This window comes from Didymella exigua (assembly GCF_010094145.1).
Source record: "Didymella exigua CBS 183.55 unplaced genomic scaffold M421scaffold_41, whole genome shotgun sequence".
Lineage (NCBI taxonomy): Eukaryota > Fungi > Ascomycota > Dothideomycetes > Pleosporales > Didymellaceae > Didymella > Didymella exigua.
In genome coordinates, this window is record NW_022984815.1 from 246,480 (window position 1) to 265,012 (window position 18,533).

An 18,533-nucleotide genomic window follows, 5' to 3' on the forward strand; every position below is an offset into this window, starting at 1 on the left:
GCCTTCACAATTGGGTTGATCACCACACGGAACCAGCTCTCAAGTTGTTTGCAGCCAGCGTTGCCAACGGGACGTATACGGCTACGGTAAGGGTCAATTGCCGTAACCTACGGCAATTATAGGCAACCGTAGCGTCCCGAAACCTACGTAACATGTGTGGCATACAGACAGTAGGCTTAGATACCGGTAATTTGCGTAGTACTTCAGTATTGCTGTGCACGTAACAAAGCTAAAAAGCAAAGATAATTAGGAAGTGCTTAGAGTGTGATTTGAACTTATAAGTGTACAAAGTAATGCTATTATTACTGCTGTAAAGGTAGGCATTAACACAAAAGAGCCAACAGACTCTATTCCTAGCTTTACAACCCTAATAATTGTACTTTAAAGTAAACACTAAATTTTGGCGTAGTACTGCCGTACTACGCCTCAATCTACAGCTACTTCTTGTATGGCTACGGCTCAATATAATTACCGCTGCTTACTGTTGCCTACTGCAGTACACCGTAGCCGTAGATTCCAGTACTACGTCCAGTTGGCAACGCTGTTTGCAGTGGAGGGATGCCAGATCTGTCGATTGCTCTTCCTCAAGCTTCAAGATCACGCTCCTGACGAGTTGGGCAGACGTGAGCGACTTCATATTGCCAGTCTGAGCCCTGACTTTGTGTACGTTAAAGTTACCAACGATGCCATCATCCGCTTCGAAGTGGTCAGAACAAGTACATCTTTAGCGATCTTGACATCCGCTTCGCTGATGCTGGATAAACTGTGGCTCTCGAAGTACGGAACTCTGTCCAGATACCACAGTATCCTACGACCTTATCAGGGCATGGCTGGGCACCTGTGTCACTCATCATCGTGCCTGCGATAGAGTAAATCTCGAAGTCACATACCCAATCCTACCTCCAGCATGGGCGAATCTACAACCTACTCACGTCTGCCCAAGACACATTTTGATCACCTCACACAATGAAGACATCCATCCTCTCCGCTCTGGTCGCTGCGTCAGCCTATACCTCCCCTCTGCTTGCGAACAGGCAGTCTTGCCCGGCTTCCGGCATCACTGCTGCCTGGTCGACCGAAGTATTGAACAAGTTCAAATCAGCTCAAGTAGTCCCAGATTCCGTGCCTAGATTCACACCCACAACCGATCTGCGCGTCAAATACGGCAACATCAACGAGAACCTCGGAAACTCATTCACCGTCATTTATAAGCCAGCACCCGCCCCAGACGCCACCACACCACCCACCCAAAACTCCCAGAAACACTCTAAGAACCCATCTTCTCCTTCGACCCAGAAGCCGACACCGACCCGGCGGCCACAAAGTATACCTACATCCAAGTCGACCCCGACGCGCCCGGCCCTTCGCTCCCCCTCCTGCGCCAGTTCTTGCATCACATCGTCTACGACGTGCAGCCGTCGTGCATCGCCGCGCAGACGCCCAAGACGTAGGTCCGCTACATGCCGCTAACGTCCCTGTCCGTCGTGGCGCACCGCTACGTGTCCTTGCTCTATCGCCAGCCGCCCAACTACACGTCGCGGCCGCTCGAACTGGTCGAGGATGTTGTCCGCGCGCCGTTCGATCTGCAAAAGTACGTCACTGAGGGCGGGTTGGTGCTCGTCGGGGGCAATTTCATGAGGGAGGGGCTGATGAAGACGCTTTGTGCGGTGGTGCCTGGGTGCTCGGCGACGGGCCAGGGATACACGGGGCCTAGGGATGGGAAGGCATCGCCGGATATCAGGAAGTATGTTGAGCAGTGAGTGAAGTGAGGGTTTTGTTGCGTGCTGGAAGCCTGCTCCCACACCTGGGTTAGCTTTGCAGTGTAATATATGATGTCCTGTTTGAACTTGGATAGGTTGACAGCTCCTTGTTGTGGCAGGAAATGCAATACCTCGAATCTTTTGTGTATTCGCAGCACCAAATAGATCAACGTTTATAAGTCTTCGCTGGGTCTAGGGCGTTAGCTGACACTGTGGTTTGTAAGGCTGAGTTGCACTGCGTGGGATTCACACAGTGAGGCCTGGTAGATGTAACAAAACCACTTCTCATGCGTATACTGTTTCGCTTGCTATGCGCTTGTTACGCTATGTCGACTCCACGGTGCGCTCTGTGGGACTGTAGAAGCCCTGCTGCTCATTATAGATTCGGAAGATGCGTAGTTGGACCTCCTCCATCCTTCGATGTCCGCAGCACTGGCGTCGCGGACCAATGCTATGCTGAGCCGGCAGTCCTTCAGAGTCGCGAATCTGGCTCGTAGCGCATATCGTATGTCGAAGTCGACTACAGCCGCTCTAGCTGAGCAACTCCTTGATATCCTCAATCCTCTGCACCCTCTTTTCGTCCTCACTCATCATACCAAGACTACTCGCACTGGCACATGTTAGCACGTTCCACACCTCTGAACATCATTCAAACTCACATGAACTTCTTTCTCTCCTGGATCCGCAACATCTTCTCCTCAATACTGCCCTCGACCACAAACCGTACCACCCTAACACTCCCCTCCTGGCCCATGCGATGCACGCGATCGATAGCCTGCGCCTCGACCGCGAAGCTCCACCACGGATCCATCATGAACACGTTGCGCGCACACGTCAGGTTCAGACCAACGCCGCCCGCGCGCAGGGACAGCAGCAGGACGAGCGGTTTCGGCGACGCCGTGAATTCCGCGAGTACTGTGGCGCGCGTCTTTTGCGCCATGGATCCGTCGAAGCGCAAGAAGGGGATATGGTCGCGGAGCAGCGCGGGCTCGATGAGGTCGAGGAAGGATGTAAATTGCGAGAAGACGACAGTCTTGCCTTTGGGGTCTTGCTTCATATTCCTCCTCAGGTGGGTGAGGAGGGCCTGTGTTTTTGCGCTGCCGGAGAGACCGATGCGGCGGAGACTGATGCGCGGCGTTTGCGTGGCGGGCGGTGCATCGCTGGCGAAGCTGTGTGTGGGGTCATTGGCGATGTGGTCGTGGCGCACGACTTCGAAGACGTCGCGCGCATTGATGGGCGCGCGGCAGTTGAAGCACCGCGGGATCTCGCCTTTGTCGCGCTGGTGGTTGATATAGTTCAGGAGGCACTCTTTGCATGCTGAATGCCAGCAGCCGGTCACGGCCTGGTCGACCATGGGCTCCTCGAAACACAGCGGGCATTCGGCGTCAGCCTCGTCTTGGATCTGCTTAAGGACGTGCGCGCCGAATTTGTTGACGTCTTGGTCGCTGTCGGCGGTGAAGCGCTCGATGAGACTGGAGAGATCCATATCATCAGCTAGGCCGTTTGCCAGGTCAGACGCCATGTTGCCTTCCAGCTCGTCGGCGACGACGTTGGCTTTTCGAGTCAAGACGGGGTGACAACACGACTGACGCAGCCGAAGGATCTGGGCGAAGATGGTGGTGTAGTTCTTCAGCAGCATTCCTGACTCGGCATTCTGCGTCAGAACGCTTTTTGCTCGCAGGAAGATATGATCGTACACATCTCGTTCGTCTTGTGACAGAACAATGTGTTCAACGTCAACGAACTTTGGGGGAAGAGGAACTAAAGCCTCCCCATCGGGCGTCTTCATATCCTTCGTTCGGCGCAGCACAAGCGGCTCAAGCACAGTTTGTACGACATCGAGTGCTCGGATGAACTCGCCCGCTTCGAACGGCACCGTGATGAACGTCTTCCAGAACGAGAAATTGCTCCATGGCTCGACCCTTAAGAAGCGCACCAGACTGAACAGATCTTCGAGACGGTTGACGATTGGCGTGCCGGTAAGCACCCACCGATGTCTCGCGCTCAGTTCATAACAAGCCTTGGCAGTTTTCGACTGCCTGTTCTTGATGTAATGCGCTTCGTCCAGGATGATTCGGAAGTAGTCTAGCGAGAAGATACCGCCGTGCGAGCCTCTGTTGCTGTCCTGGGCCGCCACCTGGTTGAACTCGGACAGCACTGTGCCGTAGCTGGTGATGATCACGTTTGGCGCGTTGGCTGCGTTAGATACACAGCAGAGCTTCTGGAGGTTAACGGCCTTGTCCGCACCGTAGTAGACCATAGCTTTGAGCGTGCCTTCTTTTGACGCCTTCTCAGCTTCGCTGTGCCACTGAGCGAGCAACGACATTGGCGCGATGACGAGCGTGGTATATGGCGCCGGCTCGATGTCCGCGCTGTTCTTCTTGAGGCGTGGGAGGGTCTTTGGCACCGATGCCTGCTCGAGCTGATCAGGCTGGTTCCTGCGCGTGTGGATCAAGCTCATCATCTCGATGGTCTTGCCTAGCCCCATCTCGTCAGCCAGGATGCCGCCCAGACAGTTCTGTTCTTGTCTTGGGAACTCGAGCGACAATTCGCCAGAATACGGATTGACATAGAACATGGATTGATTATCGATAGTGGGCAGGTCCTGGTTTTCGACATCCTTCACCGGCCACTGATACTCTTCCCACAGCGGATGCATGGAGACTTCTCGTTCGGCGAGTGCCTGGTCCTTCTCCTTTCCAACCATCCAGTGTAGCGCCTGCTTTTGGTACTTTCGGAGATCCATGACGAAGGTGTCTGCAGGTTCCATGGTGGGTGTATTGAAGTCAAACGACTGTGCCTTCTTGTACAGCGAGTCCAGCTGATCCTGCTCTAGCTCTGCACCCTCCTCAGCTTCTTCACCCGGCGGCGAAGACGTCCCGTTTGCTGTCTTTGGCTTCTCGTCCTTTTTCTCGGCGCTCTCTGCTGCCTGCAGCAGACCTTGACGCTTGTGCTTCGCCGTGGTCTCGTTCTGGCGTGACGGGTGCAGGTTGATGGACTCGAAAAGCTTCACCAAACCGACCTGCCGCATCCTCAAGTCACGCTCGTCTGACGTTTCCTTCTCTTCGAACAAGCTGACCTCCCTGTTGTCCTCGGGTTTGGTAAACTTCCTCTTGTCGAATGCGCTGCGCAGGAAGTAGCCATGTAGCTGTAAGTATATAGTGTCGCTCGTGCGAATGCGGTCTGGCACGTAGACGCAGCTGCCCTCGAAGGAGCACACTTTCTGGTCGATTAGGGCGGAGATCCAGGCTGCCGAGTCGTTCTCCAGTCTTCCAACCTCCTGCCCCCTCTCGTTGGTGAATCTGACGACGACGTCTTGTTTCTTGAGCGTAACCACGCGCTTCTTGCCCTTTGGCTGCATCTTGTAGCGCTCGATGGAAACGTTCTCACCGTGCTTGAGCAGTCCCGTTCCACTTGTTGTCGCCCAGCCGACCACGCCAAATGAGCCAATGTACCGCTTCGAGGGCATGTCTCGGACTATGGGGGCCATTGGAATCGACGTGCCAGACCCCTGCGAGGCAACGGAATCCTCGGACTCGATGCGCTTCAGTGAGCTGGCGATTGTCGCCTGGACGGCATGAGGGCGCGGCTGGAAGATGGCAGCGGGAGTAGGTGCGTTGGCCCATGAGCCGTCAAGATACAGGTTGATTGCTGGGTAAGTTAGCACGATCTTTGCACTCACGAGTGTGGTGGTAATCACCTCGTTCCACATTGCTGCTGCTGACATCCTTCAACTTCTGAAGCGTAGAATATGGCAACTCTCCAACAACCGCCTGGAGCATCCCGACGTCGAAGCCATCGATTGCCGCGGCATCTTCTTCCTCATCCTTCACATTCACTAGGCCCGGTGGTGCCTGTGGCGGGGACAGCGGAGGCGAGCTGCGATGCTTTTCGCGCCCCTGGGCGGGAGACGAGTGCTCTGCAAAGAAACGGCGCTTCTTCGCAGGCCGCTCGTCTGGATGAGAGCTTTCCATGGCGTCGTGAGCACAAACAGCCAGGATCCAAAGCAGTGCACTTTACGCGACTTGCCACGCGACGCGCCTTCCACGCTAGATCTGCATGACGGCGTCATCAGCGAATTATCGTGCATTCTTTGCGCTGACCACTGAACAATCCATCACTTCTGTAATTGTGCGCTGCGTGTTGCCTTGGTGTTTCTCTTCTAGCGTCCTGTAATCCACTGCATAGTCCTCTCTCGATGCAAGCTGCAAGACTCAGAGCAGCTCCCATCCGGCGCACATGCACAATATCAAAGCCACAGCAGCGGCGCATCCAGACATCGCAATGCTTCACCGACGCGCCACGCCCCTCGCAGGCTGAGGTCGAGCGGGCGCGCGCCTACTGCGCCAACTTCATCCGCACCTACGACACGCCCTCGCACGTGCTGCAGTCCTTCATCCCCCCGGCCTCGCGCGATGCCTACCTCGCCATTCGCGCCTTCAACGTCGACGTCGCCCGCGTGGCCGACACGACCAGCACGCCCACCGTGGGCATGATGCGCATGCAGTTCTGGCGGGACGCCGTGACAAAGGCGCTCGCCGGGTCGCCGCCCAAAGAGCCCGTAGCCATCCTGCTCGCCCACGCCGCCGAGGCCCTGCACACGCGCACCCAGGGCCGCAGCCGCCTCAGCAAGAACTGGTTCCACCGCATCATCAGCACGCGCGAGCAATTTCTGGGAAATCCGCCGTACCCGACCCTGCAGAGCCTCGAGACCTACGCCGAGAACACGTACTCGACGCTCCTCTACCTGACGCTGAGCAGCCTGCCCCAGGCCAGCATCACAACCGACCACATCGCCTCGCACATTGGGAAAGCAACAGGCATTGCCGCCGTGCTGCGCGGTGTGCCGCTGATCGCCTTCCCGCAGCCCCAACCAGGCGGCACAAGCGGCCACATAACGGGCCAGAGCGGACCGGCGCAGGGCGCAGTGCTGCTCCCCCTCGACGTCATGGCCGACGCCAACGTGCGCGAGGAAGACGTCTTCCGCCGAGGCGGCAGCGCACCGGGCCTGAAAGACGCCGTCTTCACCGTGGCCACGCGCGCAAACGACCACCTGATCACGGCGCGCGACATGCTGGCCAAGCTGCGTTCCGAGGGCACGTTGGGCCACGACTTCGAGCACCAGAACGATGAGGAGCATCGTTACGAGCAGGTCGATGCGGGCAAGGAGCAGCAGCTCGCCGAGGTCGAGCAGGCGTTTGGCGTGTTCATGGGCAGCGTGAGTACGCAGGGTTGGCTGGACAGGCTGCAGAAGGCGGATTTTGATCTCTTCGATCCAAGCCTGAGGAAGAACGATTGGAAGCTGCCCGCCAAGGCGTACTGGGCGTATTCAAGGAGGAAGCTATAAGAGGACAGACTTGTTGAGGAACAGATGCGTGGTATTCGGCAGGGTGAGAGTCAGCTCCAGCGAGCAGCGGGTGTTGACTCGGTGTATATTGACGGTCTTATCCCACACCTGCAGATTCCGTATCATACTTGATCTGCGAATCTCGACTTGAGTCACAGAGGCAGCCAGTCCTGGATACTTGCTGAGGATGGTGGTGTAGGCTTGAAGACCGTTTTGCGGAACGATTGCACTGCGCACAAGTGCCTCATGTGCGAGGGTGGAAAACTGGCGATAGGTGAGGGCGAGGCTGCATTGGTCGCTCTTGTCGAGGGCGAAGGCAATGGCGAGTAGGAGCTCGTGAGGTAGACTCAGGATGAAGTCGCTCATGGCGTGGTAATTGTGGAAGTAAGCCAATTGTGCGCGCTTGCGAATCGATCACTGTTCAGACAAGTCCTGGTGAGCGCGAAGTCCTGCAGTGATCAAGTATAACGGCGACGGCCGAATTACCAAGGTGTTCGACAACGGCAGCAAGATGAAGGCATATATCCCAAGGCCCTCATGTTCACTCTCATTACATTGAGCTGTTGATTTGTCCAGTACTGCACCAATATCATATTTTGTAGAAGGCATGGCCCTTTGTTAAACCCTCATGTCTCGCACAACAGTTGTCCTCCCGTATTCATTTTAGTCATCATGAGACCTCGTAGCACTTCAAATATTGAGAACGACAACTGATAGTATTTGAAAGGTCATGGCGATGTGGTGGTTGCTACCGCGGTGTTATGCTGTGACCAATCCAAATCACGATGACGTCAATCTCCATAATTATGAACTGATCTTCTCGTCCGCAGATACAGCAACTGAAAAGCACTATTGATCAGGTAGATTGTTGGGAAATAACAGAACTATCTCAAATGCCTAACAAAGCTTGCCACACCATGGACTCCCTTCCGGTAGCCAACAAGACAGCCGGCGAGCCAGAGAGCTTGATGAACAAAACGTTGGAGACAGGCGCCGCTGCTGTTCAGGTAATGATATTCCATCGTTTGTTTTTCCTGACCGCTGAACGGGATAGAACTTCGATCCTGTGCAGAGAATCTGCGCACACCTTAATGCTTTCCACGCATACGCACACGACCCCACGCGCGACGCTGTCGAGGCCAACCACTACTGCGCACATCTCAATGACGATGTAAGACAGTGTATCTTGTACGACTCGCCTGTGCAGCCAGCACGCATAATCGGTATTGGTAGGTTCTCCGCCATTGACCGTCCTCCTGTGCATCATTTCCTTGCTAATCTGCCGACTAGAGTATATGATCAAGCCGCATCTGTACGAGTCCTTGGACGAGGAGGAGCAGAAGCTGTGGCACTCGCACGTGTTTGAAGTCAAATCCGGAATGTTGATCATGCCCAAGCCCAGAGCTGTTCCAGAAGTAGCGTGGGAGCTTGCTGAGAACAAGGAGATGGAGGAAGTAGTCCACCTCTACGGAAAGATCTACCATCTCTGGCAGACTGATCGAGGCGACAAGCTGCCTCTTGGCCCACCGCAACTAATGACCAGCTACACGTCGGCTGATCAGATGCCGAACTTCGACAAGGTGATGGAGGATCGAGACAAGCGCTTTGGAACGGACCACACGCGCAAGAAGAAGGTGCGCGAGTATATCCAGGTTCCGGATATCCACAGGAATGCAGACGCTACGTGGGCAAAGGGTGGCCTTGGGCATAGCGGCGAGAAGCAGTCGTAGATAGCACTGCCTCCATAGTTGATATGACCATGACTGACAGCCTCATGAGCCCTGCTTGTCGCTGACTTCCTGAATAGCGGCGGCATCCTTCTTCTTCTCCTGGCCCATGAGTTTGCCCAGTACATCCTTCTCATTTACTGTGTCTTCGTCATCGCTCATCTCGGTATCGCTGCCGCTTGTAGAGCTGTCCTCGCCGTCTTTCATCTTGAGCACACCGAGGCCGAGGTTCTGCTACTTCTTAGTCTGAAAAACCCCCTTACTGGCAATGAAATTCTCACCATCTCGATATACTGCTCATCGTCCTCTCCGTCCACAGCGTCGATTTCGCGCTTCTTGAGGGTGCCCTGCTTGCGCTCGGCCTCGAGCTCTTCGTTTGCGGCCTTCAGCTGCGGTAGAAAATCTTTGAGAAAAGTCCTGATATCTGGACCCAGACCCTCTTCGTCCAGCTTGTACGTAGGCTTCTGCCCTCTGTTTGCCCTCAGATTCACGACCTCTGGCTCTTCAGGTGTTTCGGCGTCCATCTTAGTGGTCTCGTCAATGTCATCGTCGTCCTCGCTGGAGCTCAAGTCGCTGGGCTCTTCGCTCGACTCGGACAGCTCGCTGCTCTCGTCGCCGGAGTTGAGCTCGCTGGCATCGGTAGATTCAGCGGGCGCACTCGAAGCTTTGACAGTGGAGTCTGGCTTGCTGGACACAGAGCCTCCAGAGCTGTTCTCGGGAGAAACTTTTGTGCGCTTGCGCCGGTGGGCGAGTGGAGCAGCAGGGGATGGCATTGCAGTAGCGGGAAGCATACGAGTAGCACGGTGGTGCTGCGGAGTTGGTCGTTCCCGAATTGTCTCGGGCTTTGGTGGAAGAGAGACCGCAGGACTCGTCAAATTTGGGGGAAGCGGGCGAACTACGCCGCGGGGGTCTCAGGTGCGAGCCAGAGTTCGAACTCGAATGCAACCCACGACGTCACATGCGAAGAGCCTTCGCCAGCACGCGGCCAGCAGCGCTCATCAATCGCAGCCAGCATCTCCAGCATTTGGCCGTTACGGCCCAAGATGGTTGACAGGGCCAATGGGCGGCCCGCAGCTGTCGTGGTCCCCGCCAAGCGCGACGCCACGGTTGGCGGTTGGCCTGCGCCATTTGGCGGGCCTCTGGCGTGGCCTCTTGTCTGCCTCTTCTTGGTGTCAAGCAGGGGGTCGTGAAACGGCGCGCTGAAACGCCAGAACAGGCGGCTGCAGCTACCACTGCTGACTTGTTCGATCGTCCGTTTCCTTTAATGAGAGCAGCTGGCCAAGTCTCACCACACCTCACCTCACCTCTTCATTGACGTGCTGCCATCTTCTTCCTCTATCCCTCGAGTGTCCTGTGCTACTTCGACCTTCCGCGGGGTAACGAAACAAGGCCGTCATATACACCCGCCACGAGATACCTTCGGGGCTTTGACTCGGTATGTACAAACTTGATTGCAAGTGTCTGTTATTTCCCATCTTGCAAGGTCTCTGTGTTTGGTTTTATTGTCCAGGCTCGAGGTATGAACATCGTTCTGCTCGTCTGGTCCCTGCACCGTCGCCTGATATCAGGTCTTGGCATCCACGACAATGGCCATTTCAAAGAGTCATAAATACCAGGACAGAGGACAACCTCGAAGTGCAACATGGGCTGCTTTTAAGATGCGGTTTGGTCCGTCACGATCAGGCGCAGCGACTCTTCACCGGCCCTGCCGATTGCTGGCATTCACCTTCACCACGGTCACACCCAGCCTCCTGTAGAACCGCAGACAATAGCACTTCTCGCTATCGTGAAAGCTGCTACTGTCGACGACGGATACTTTGGAGGCTGGGGTGTTCGAACACCTTACCCTGCGCTCATCTTTCGCTGCTGAATGTTTCCCATCAACTCGCTCTGCTTCTTCCATTGCGTCACCATTTCAACCCAATATGTTCTCTCTACCTGCGCATCCCTCGCAATGGATGAAGCTGCTCGTCTGATCGGCATGCTCAGAGCTTCTGCAGGCCAGAACGCTAACATTGACAAGCTTGACAAGCCTCTCCACGTCGACTCCAACACGCAAGCCTAAGGCAGAACCTAAGGGCACACGGCACGTCCTCGGTCTTCTCAGGTCTTCAGTTATCAGCCACATCGCGGCTCCTCGAGCTCCACTCACTAAAAGCACAAGTGACATCAACAACGATCTCGCCGTCGCCAACCGCAAACGCATCTTCGCTGCTCAAGCGGACGTCAAGAATCTCCACACCATCGCCTTCAACTTCCAAACTTCACCTCCCACTCCCACAATGGCCGGCCGTTTCCCGGTGCTCAGCACCTCCAGCCTGCCCCCGGCATCAGCTTCAGAGCAGTCTGCCACAGCATCGCCCGCCCGGGGGACTGCCATGCTGAACTCGATCTTCAAGTCTGTCCGTGTGCCCGAGTTCCGCTTCCGTTGGCTGTTCTGGGCGGAGAAGGGACAGCAGAGCGGCCCAAAGGACAGAACACCACAGTCAGAGGACTACGCATCACGACCAAAGCCGCTCGGCGAGCAGATCATCAGCATCAAGGAGTTCTACCAGCACTTCAACAACATCCCAGTCGAGAGCCTGAAGCTACGAGACTCGATCCATCTGTTCCACATGGGCATCAAGCCGGTGTGGGAAGACCCACGCAACGAGCGGGGTGGCGCCTGGTATTTCAAGGTTAGCAAGGATGTCGCGCCCCAGTTCTGGCACGAACTCTGCTTGCTCGCAGTCGGCGACGTCTTGCAGGGTGCTGTGGAGACTAAGCGTGCCTGTAAGTGAACCGCGAGATGCAGTTTGGTGTTTACTGACGTGCCGTAGCATTTAACGACGACATCTGCGGCCTGTCGTACTCGGTCCGCTGGAACGCGGTGCAGATTGCTGTCTGGAACCGTGATGCAGATAACGAAGCGGGACGGGACAAGCTCCTGAAGGCTATCCTCGAGAAGATCTCGCCGGAACTCCAGCCCAAGAAGGAGGAAAGCTACTGGTACAAGGCGCACAACGAGCATAAGGGGTTCATTGCGCAGGAGACTGCGGCGTAGGCTGTCGAGACTTGAGCGATGCGCGCCTACGTGCTCTGTCTTGAGGCAGCTCAGCATTCTTTTTGAGCATGGCTTGCGACCACATAGGCTCATACACTAGCGGGCAGAACAATGCATACCCAGCTCAGATACACATTTGTCACATCTTGATGTTTGAGTGTGATGGTGGGCGGCGAATGAGGTCCGTGCTTTCTATGACAGCTCCTCACTTTCCCGCGCGAACATCAACGCCATCGCTTCGCCGCAGCGCAGAACACGCCCATCCGCCCGCACACAGCGCCATGGCCTCCCTTCCGAGCTCGATATTCCGCTGGGTCGTCCCCGGCGCGGTCGCCTTCTCCTTCGCGCAGTCGTCCATCTACGATGTTAAGGGTGGCACACGCGCCGTCATCTTCGACCGCCTGTCCGGAGTGAAGGAGCAGGTCGTCAACGAGGGTACACACTTCCTGGTCCCCTGGCTGCAGCGCGCCATCGTCTTCGATGTCCGCACGCGGCCGAGGAACATCAGCACCACCACCGGATCCAAGGACATGCAGATGGTCACCCTGACGCTGAGGGTGCTGCACCGCCCGGAGGTCAAGCAGCTGCCGAAGATCTACCAGGTGCGGCAACTATCCAGAACAACCAGAACTGCGCTGACGTAATGCAGAACCTCGGCCTCGACTATGACGAGCGCGTCCTGCCCTCCATTGGTAACGAAGTGCTCAAGTCCATCGTTGCGCAGTTCGACGCCGCCGAGCTCATCACCCAGCGCGAGGCTGTTTCCAACAAGATCCGCGCCGATCTGCTCAAGCGCGCCAACGAGTTCAACATCGCCCTCGAGGACGTTTCCATCACACACATGACCTTCGGCAAGGAGTTCACCAAGGCCGTCGAGGAGAAGCAGATTGCCCAGCAGGAAGCGGAGCGCGCGCGATTCGTTGTCGAGAAGGCCGAGCAGGAGAGACAGGCCAACGTCATTCGGGCCGAGGGTGAAGCCGAGGCTGCCGACACCATTTCCAAGGCTGTGGCGAAGAGCGGCGACGGTCTGATCATGATCCGAAGAATCGAGACCCAGAAGGACATTGCACAGATGCTGGCCAGGAATCCCAACGTCTCGTACTTGCCCGGTGGCGGTACGGGGTCTGACGGCGGCAAGTCCGGCGGCAGCTTCCTGCTCGGTCTGAGAGGATAGATGTATCGATGGACAGGGCGAGTGTAGAAGATGAACCTTGCACGACGCATGGTCAGCCATCCGATTTGAGAGCGCTGATGCTGTACTATATCGACTGTTCAAATCAACAGTACAACTTCTGTAGCGTAAAGACTAGTCTCCTCTTTGATTTGACTTATTCCGTCGATTGTTCAATCCCAATGGAATGAGACAGTAGATTGTGGAATTGGGCTGATGATACTCTAGGATACAATCCTCTCTATCCTCGACGGGAGTACACAACGAACAGTGGATTTGAGAAAAGTGTTAGGTCCAATGTCGCCGGAAAACCCGGTGACAGCACATACATCATCTTACAGTCTCGAGTCGTTTGCAGGTTGCCAGATGTCTGCGAATAAAGACTTTCCTCCACGTCTTCAGTCTTCATGCGATTTCAGAGCTACCACACTAACACGACTTGATATGCTACGACATGCGTAAAGAATCTAGGTCCCATTTCAACGAGCATCACCAAAGACCACACACGTCCTCACTATATCCAGCTACAATCTTGAGCTAACGTACTCAACGTTCAAAAACCGGCATCATCGTCCGCTCCCGCGGACATCGCTGCCTCATACCAAACAGGATCCCCTCGGTCCACTTACCAACAACAAGCGGATCCCTCGTTCCCAAACACATCCCCCCCAAGCAGCGCCGTGAGACACTGTCTGATTCGCTAACGCTCTGCTGCATGAGCAATCCTGAATCGGGAAATTGTCGCTGTATTTGAGATGCATGTGAAAGGGAGGATTATAGCGTTGGTTCCACTGCATTGCGCTCTGGAGTTGGATATTTGGCATGAAGAAGCATCTGTTTCAAAAAAAGAGATAACTTATCATGTAGATAATCGTAGACAGGAAACCGAAAGAAAAATTACGAGACTATCAACAGGCAATGGGCTGTCAATGTCCGGCAAATGACATTGACAGCTCTCCACAATTCAACAGCATCACCCTGCGCATACAACACACGTCTCGTCTCCGCTTCCCTAGTCATCTGTTGTCAAGCAGCCTTGGCGTCCGAAGTGTCTGTTTCGGTGCTGTGATGGGCCGATTGCAACTCGAAACAGCACTCAAGCATTTGCTGCCGCGAACAAGCTTCTGAGAATGATAATCCTCGCTGCTGCCCCGTTCCAGCACTTAGGAACCGAGGATGCCTTAGTGTTCGGGACGCGTTTGAGGCATGCGTGAGGCTGCATTATGCATGAAGCAGATGGGGCGTGAGGGAACCAAAGCGGAGAGTCTGACTTTTGGAGGGTATTGTGCGTCCGCGATCCGAGGACGAGCTGTATTGACACTGGAGGTCGAGATTGACGCTGATGAAGTCTGGTGCTGTCCTATGTCGCTCAGAGAATATGGGATGCTCCGCTGTTACTGTGTAGGAGAGCATCATCAGCATGCACTCATCGATAATACCATCAGTACAGCTGGAAAGGTTCGAATCTGCGCGCTCTTACTATCAAATGCGAACTTGGGCAGTGTGTCTGTGCATTATATTGGCTTGAGCGCGGGGGTTTTCAGCCTTGTTACAGCGAAGCAGTTACAAGGTACTCGCCTGCCATGGACCACAATCGTGGCAATAATAAAGTGACAAAAGTTTGTAAACAAACCCACGACTGTCCAATGTGTCGTTAGGGATCCACAGGCATATCTGGAATCATGCGGGCTGCGAGACGTCAGTGCAAGAACTGTGTTCCAGGCTGTTTCGGGTCGCCGAGGCCGCAAGGTATCCGGGTAGGTATCCATGTGAAAATCAGCTCATCATGTTCGCGGGGTCGTAGATTTTCACGATCATTTCCGAGCGAAACTGCATAAACAACGGCACCGAATCTGGATGGGTATCTTCAAGGCAACGACTTTGGGTGATGGCGGTGAGACGGCCGTGTACAAGCCTACGATCAAGCAGAGTGCGCCTGGCAGAGCGCCGTGTGAGGTATCGGATACTGCGCCTCGGTCTCTGGAGGAATGATCGAATCCTTCGCCGGACGTCAACGACGATAGGGCGCGGGGAAGCGTTGAGTGAAGCCTGTTCTGAGTTGTGGTGGGGCGGCTGTGGCTGTGCTGACTGTAGCAACCAATCCAATCGCTCGTGGCACCCTAAATCTCGAAGCAGAACACCGGCTGTGCACATCACAGGCGCTCGCAGCCTTGCAACACCAGCATGTCGACGATGTATAGATATAGCCTTAGTAGCGAGGGGCGACAGCCTGCATTTGTCCGTTCGCTTTCGCATCTCTGGCGCCCAATACCTGCGTCACAATGGGGAACTGTACGCGTAACCAAGCGCAGCTCCTCCTCGCCTTCAAGGTGCTTCACTTTGTCCACCAACTGCGAAAACGCGTGAAGACACGTGTGCAAAGCGGCTTCGACGATGATCTACGACTTGGCAACTACCTCCAAGCTGACCGAAAGGCGTCGATGCGGATTCCAGGGTTGTCCCGACCTGGAGCCCGCGACGCAAAGCAGCCGCAGCACATCGGCAACCGCATTAGCAAGTGCCGCAAGAACAAGCCAAATTCGTTTAGACCAGTGCTCAGGCTACTCACACCGGGTTCGGATGCGTCCGTGTACTCAAACGAATCTGGCGAGGAGGTGCAACAGTACGTCCAGAGAAGCGTCCGTTTGGTTTCATGCATGCTTAGTTCTGCGAACAGCAACCCCAGCAATGTCGAAGAAGCTCTGACGGCGATCGCGAGCGACAACAAGCTCTTTCTCAACCATGCTAGTTCGCCGATCCTCCAACGCTGTTCCCTGTATGAGATCAACTGGGTACTGCTTTCGACATTTTCAGCTCTGCAGACGCTGTCGGAGTGCCGGTCACAATTCGGTGATAACTGGCTTGCGGCACAAGGCCAACTGATCGGGCTCGATGTAGACGGGACGTTTGTTGCAAATCTTGAGCATTTGCTGCTGTGGCTTCAGGCAAAACTCGAAAATGCATTGGTGCGCAAAGTGCGCGCCGAGCTGCTGCACCCTATGGGCGGGTACAGCAAGAATCAACGAAAGCTTCTGGCCTGTCTCGATGGGTTTGCGGAGAAGCCGCAACCACTCAGCATGTCTTTTCCCTGGACCATCAAGCCTTCACTGGCTGTGTTGTGGGGTGTATGTTCATGTTTCCTCGCTAGAGATGGAACGCTTGCTGACTTGAGGCCGTTAGGTCTGCTGGATGTTTTATGATCGTGCTGGCAATGCGCCTGCGGATCTAGAAGGTACCAATGATCGCGTTCCAGTCACTCGTGTGCTTCAACACGTTGGTGTCCCATGGACCGCTCCAGGATCGTCTGAGTGTAGGTTTCGCATGTTGCGTTCAACTTCACGAGGGTGTTTCAGTCGCTAAACTAGTCAGACCTCAACTTCGGCCTTGAAATGATTGGCCTGCAGCCGCAACCTGGGACGCAACTGCAAACGGGCGACAACATGCCTGTGGGGCCTGAGAGTGATGTGTTCAAAGCAGCACGAAACTCGGATACCTGGCAATCCGATTGGCATCATTTGAATTCTAGGCATCCGAGCCTTACAGTCTCGAGCCTGTCGCCGATTGGTCCGGGCAGCACAGCCCAGTTTCCCGGTAAGGATTAGCCTACCCTTTGAGTCAACTGAGCGGCCACCACGAACTGGGTTTCAAACCAGGCAGGCGATCGTTAGCTAACGTTGGGCAAGGTACTTATTATCCGGCTGCCCCTACACAGTACCCCATATATCCCGACAATAGCTATCTGCCCCAGAATACAGGCGCTACCACGATTACGGCCTTTTCGCAGCTTAGCCCCAGTCTTGACCAATCCTCTTGGCAGCTTCCGTACTCTTCTTCGCCACTGCCACAACACAGTCCGCGTCATCTGATAAACGCTCCACAGGCACCAAGCATCATAGTCACCGGGACAGCGGGAACAGGTAGTGAGGTCTTTGCTCCGCCACAATCGGATTTCGCGGCCTTGTCGGATTATATATTCAACGCCTCAGGCCCGCCACACAGCCAACATCCGAACCTCTACCTCTACAACGCCATGGGAAACACCTTGCCACCAGTGAATTCCGGATCCGCAATACAATTACCGCAGATCCACCACAAGCACGAACGTTCCCTTTCTAGCACCTCGAACACTGATATGCCCACTCCGGTCAGCATAGCAGGAAACGATCTCCCCTCACCCGTGGGCGAGCAGCACAGAACGACCATGTCGAGCCCTAACACCCACACAAGACAATACTCTGAGGACATATCTTCCCAAGATGAGCATGACGGGTCGCTGCGGAAGAACCACTCGTACAAGCGTGCTGAAGAGCCACCGCGCAACAATGAGGCAAAGATGATCTGCAAACGTTCAGAGTGCTCCGGCATCACTTTCGACCGCAAATGCGAATGGAGGTATGTCGAACTCATCACACGTTTCAAGGCCACACAACTGATCATTCTCGCAGCAAACACATGGACAAACACGACCGTCCCTACAAGTGTGGCGTCAAGGGATGTGAGAAGCTGCAAGGCTTCACTTACAGCGGTGGTCTTCTGCGTCACGAACGCGAAGTGCACAAGATGCACGGCGGCACCAAGAAGTCCCTCTTCTGCCCGTTTGCAGATTGCAAGCGCAGCTCTGGCGCCGGCTTTACGCGGAAGGAGAACCTCGCGGAGCACATCCGTCGCGTACACCGTAGGACAAGCATGTCGGCGGACATGCATGGCCTGGTGATCCGCCGTGACACCCTGGAGCTCTCACCAACCATTGAGAGCCGACAGGCGTCGGAGTCGCCTTACGTCCGCAACATGGAGTACCGCGACAGCGAGGAGCCTTCGCTTAAGCGGAAACGGATGTTTGACTCTGTGCTTTCTGATCGCGCTGACGAGGACCTTCGTGCTGAGATCAAGCGCCTGCGACACGAAAACGAAGAGAAAGACGCGCGGTTGCGACAGCTCGAGCAGGCTGTCATGGCGCTGCAGCAGAGTCGCAGAAGCTAGTCACTTTCGCCGTTCAACACCGCGGAAGGGATCTGCACGAGTCGAGGTAATTCTTACTTGACTCATTGTTTAATGCATCACGGGTGCGGGAGTACGGACAATGGCATTGGGCGGGATGGACATCTCAAAGCATAGCACGGTTTGGCGTTTAGACTCGGATCACGACTTATTTTCCCCTCTGGCAGGATTTCGCTCGTTGTACATAGTATTGAGCGTCTTGTTGGTGATGAAGCGACAGTTTTAGTTATTGCGGCATGGCTGGAACATGCGCTCACGAGAGACGACAGAATACGTGACGACTCTGCTCACTCAGATTGGAGAGAAGATGCTAGACCAGACGAAGATGTAATTATAGTATTCGTAATTCGAGAACCGTTATAGAAACGACTTGACTCTGCTCACTCAGACTGAGGTCAAGACATGAAGTCGCGATTACCTTTCAGCCCCCACTGGGCACTGGGCACGGCGCCCTTTGTGCCTGAGGTTCGGTGGCTGCCTAATCCCG

General features: G+C 55.2%; 9 protein-coding genes across 9 annotated transcripts; 7 read left to right on the forward strand and 2 right to left on the reverse strand.

Moving 5' to 3' along the window:
* Positions 1–966: 966 nt before the first annotated feature.
* Positions 967–1,760, forward strand: M421DRAFT_9031 (uncharacterized protein; the record flags this gene model as incomplete). Its single annotated transcript, XM_033597848.1, has 3 exons — positions 967–1,324; positions 1,416–1,447; positions 1,521–1,760. The coding sequence occupies 3 exons, from the start codon at positions 967–969 to the stop codon at positions 1,758–1,760; spliced, it is 630 nt and encodes a 209-aa protein (XP_033444457.1).
* Positions 1,761–1,944: 184 nt separating this feature from the next.
* M421DRAFT_425044 (DNA repair protein rad5) lies at positions 1,945–5,731 on the reverse strand. Its single transcript, XM_033593953.1, has 3 exons — positions 5,461–5,731; positions 2,420–5,411; positions 1,945–2,370 (listed from the first exon to the last, which is right to left on the reverse strand). Exons 1-3 carry the CDS (start codon positions 5,540–5,542, stop codon positions 2,292–2,294), a joined length of 3,153 nt encoding a protein of 1,050 aa, XP_033444458.1. The 5' UTR covers positions 5,543–5,731; the 3' UTR covers positions 1,945–2,291.
* A 227-nt stretch (positions 5,732–5,958) lies between these two features.
* Positions 5,959–7,107, forward strand: M421DRAFT_9033 (uncharacterized protein; the record flags this gene model as incomplete). Its single annotated transcript, XM_033597849.1, has 1 exon — positions 5,959–7,107. One exon carries the CDS (start codon positions 5,959–5,961, stop codon positions 7,105–7,107), a length of 1,149 nt encoding a protein of 382 aa, XP_033444459.1.
* A 917-nt stretch (positions 7,108–8,024) lies between these two features.
* Positions 8,025–8,837, forward strand: M421DRAFT_73141 (DUF1264-domain-containing protein; the record flags this gene model as incomplete). The annotated part of the gene is made up of 3 exons (XM_033596940.1): positions 8,025–8,114; positions 8,162–8,336; positions 8,398–8,837. The coding sequence occupies 3 exons, from the start codon at positions 8,025–8,027 to the stop codon at positions 8,835–8,837; spliced, it is 705 nt and encodes a 234-aa protein (XP_033444460.1).
* A 42-nt stretch (positions 8,838–8,879) lies between these two features.
* On the reverse strand, positions 8,880–9,586 carry M421DRAFT_14286 (uncharacterized protein; the record flags this gene model as incomplete). The annotated part of the gene is made up of 2 exons (XM_033587496.1): positions 8,880–9,065; positions 9,116–9,586. Coding segments are annotated over 2 exons (657 nt in total), but the record flags the coding sequence as incomplete, so codon positions are not given.
* Positions 9,587–10,148: 562 nt separating this feature from the next.
* Positions 10,149–10,956, forward strand: M421DRAFT_297255 (uncharacterized protein). The gene has a single exon (XM_033589081.1). It carries the CDS (start codon positions 10,272–10,274, stop codon positions 10,794–10,796), a length of 525 nt encoding a protein of 174 aa, XP_033444462.1. The 5' UTR covers positions 10,149–10,271; the 3' UTR covers positions 10,797–10,956.
* M421DRAFT_403850 (translation initiation factor eIF4e) lies at positions 10,895–12,185 on the forward strand (the record flags this gene model as incomplete). The annotated part of the gene is made up of 2 exons (XM_033590269.1): positions 10,895–11,606; positions 11,654–12,185. Coding segments are annotated over 2 exons (936 nt in total), but the record flags the coding sequence as incomplete, so codon positions are not given.
* Positions 12,159–13,051, forward strand: M421DRAFT_103983 (protein elicitor peat 2; the record flags this gene model as incomplete). Its single annotated transcript, XM_033586964.1, has 2 exons — positions 12,159–12,479; positions 12,527–13,051. 2 exons carry the CDS (start codon positions 12,159–12,161, stop codon positions 13,049–13,051), a joined length of 846 nt encoding a protein of 281 aa, XP_033444464.1.
* A 2,279-nt stretch (positions 13,052–15,330) lies between these two features.
* M421DRAFT_73168 (uncharacterized protein) lies at positions 15,331–18,028 on the forward strand (the record flags this gene model as incomplete). Its single annotated transcript, XM_033596942.1, has 5 exons — positions 15,331–16,173; positions 16,229–16,358; positions 16,418–16,612; positions 17,101–17,440; positions 17,494–18,028. 5 exons carry the CDS (start codon positions 15,331–15,333, stop codon positions 18,026–18,028), a joined length of 2,043 nt encoding a protein of 680 aa, XP_033444465.1.
* Positions 18,029–18,533: the final 505 nt, after the last annotated feature.

What these genes read in the sequence shown, in the direction of transcription:
- M421DRAFT_425044 (XM_033593953.1), bottom strand. Translation starts at nt 5,542, where the DNA reads ATGCTCCAGGCGGTTGTTGGAGAGTTGCCATATTCTACGCTTCAGAAG. An exon ending in CAGCAGCAATGTGGAACGAG is followed by an intron (nt 5,412 to 5,460) that starts GTGATTACCACC and finishes TAACTTACCCAG; the next exon opens with CAATCAACCTGTATCTTGAC. An exon ending in CAGGAGAGAAAGAAGTTCAT is followed by an intron (nt 2,371 to 2,419) that starts GTGAGTTTGAAT and finishes AACATGTGCCAG; the next exon opens with TGCGAGTAGTCTTGGTATGA.
- M421DRAFT_297255 (XM_033589081.1), top strand. Translation starts at nt 10,272, where the DNA reads ATGTACAAACTTGATTGCAAGTGTCTGTTATTTCCCATCTTGCAAGGT.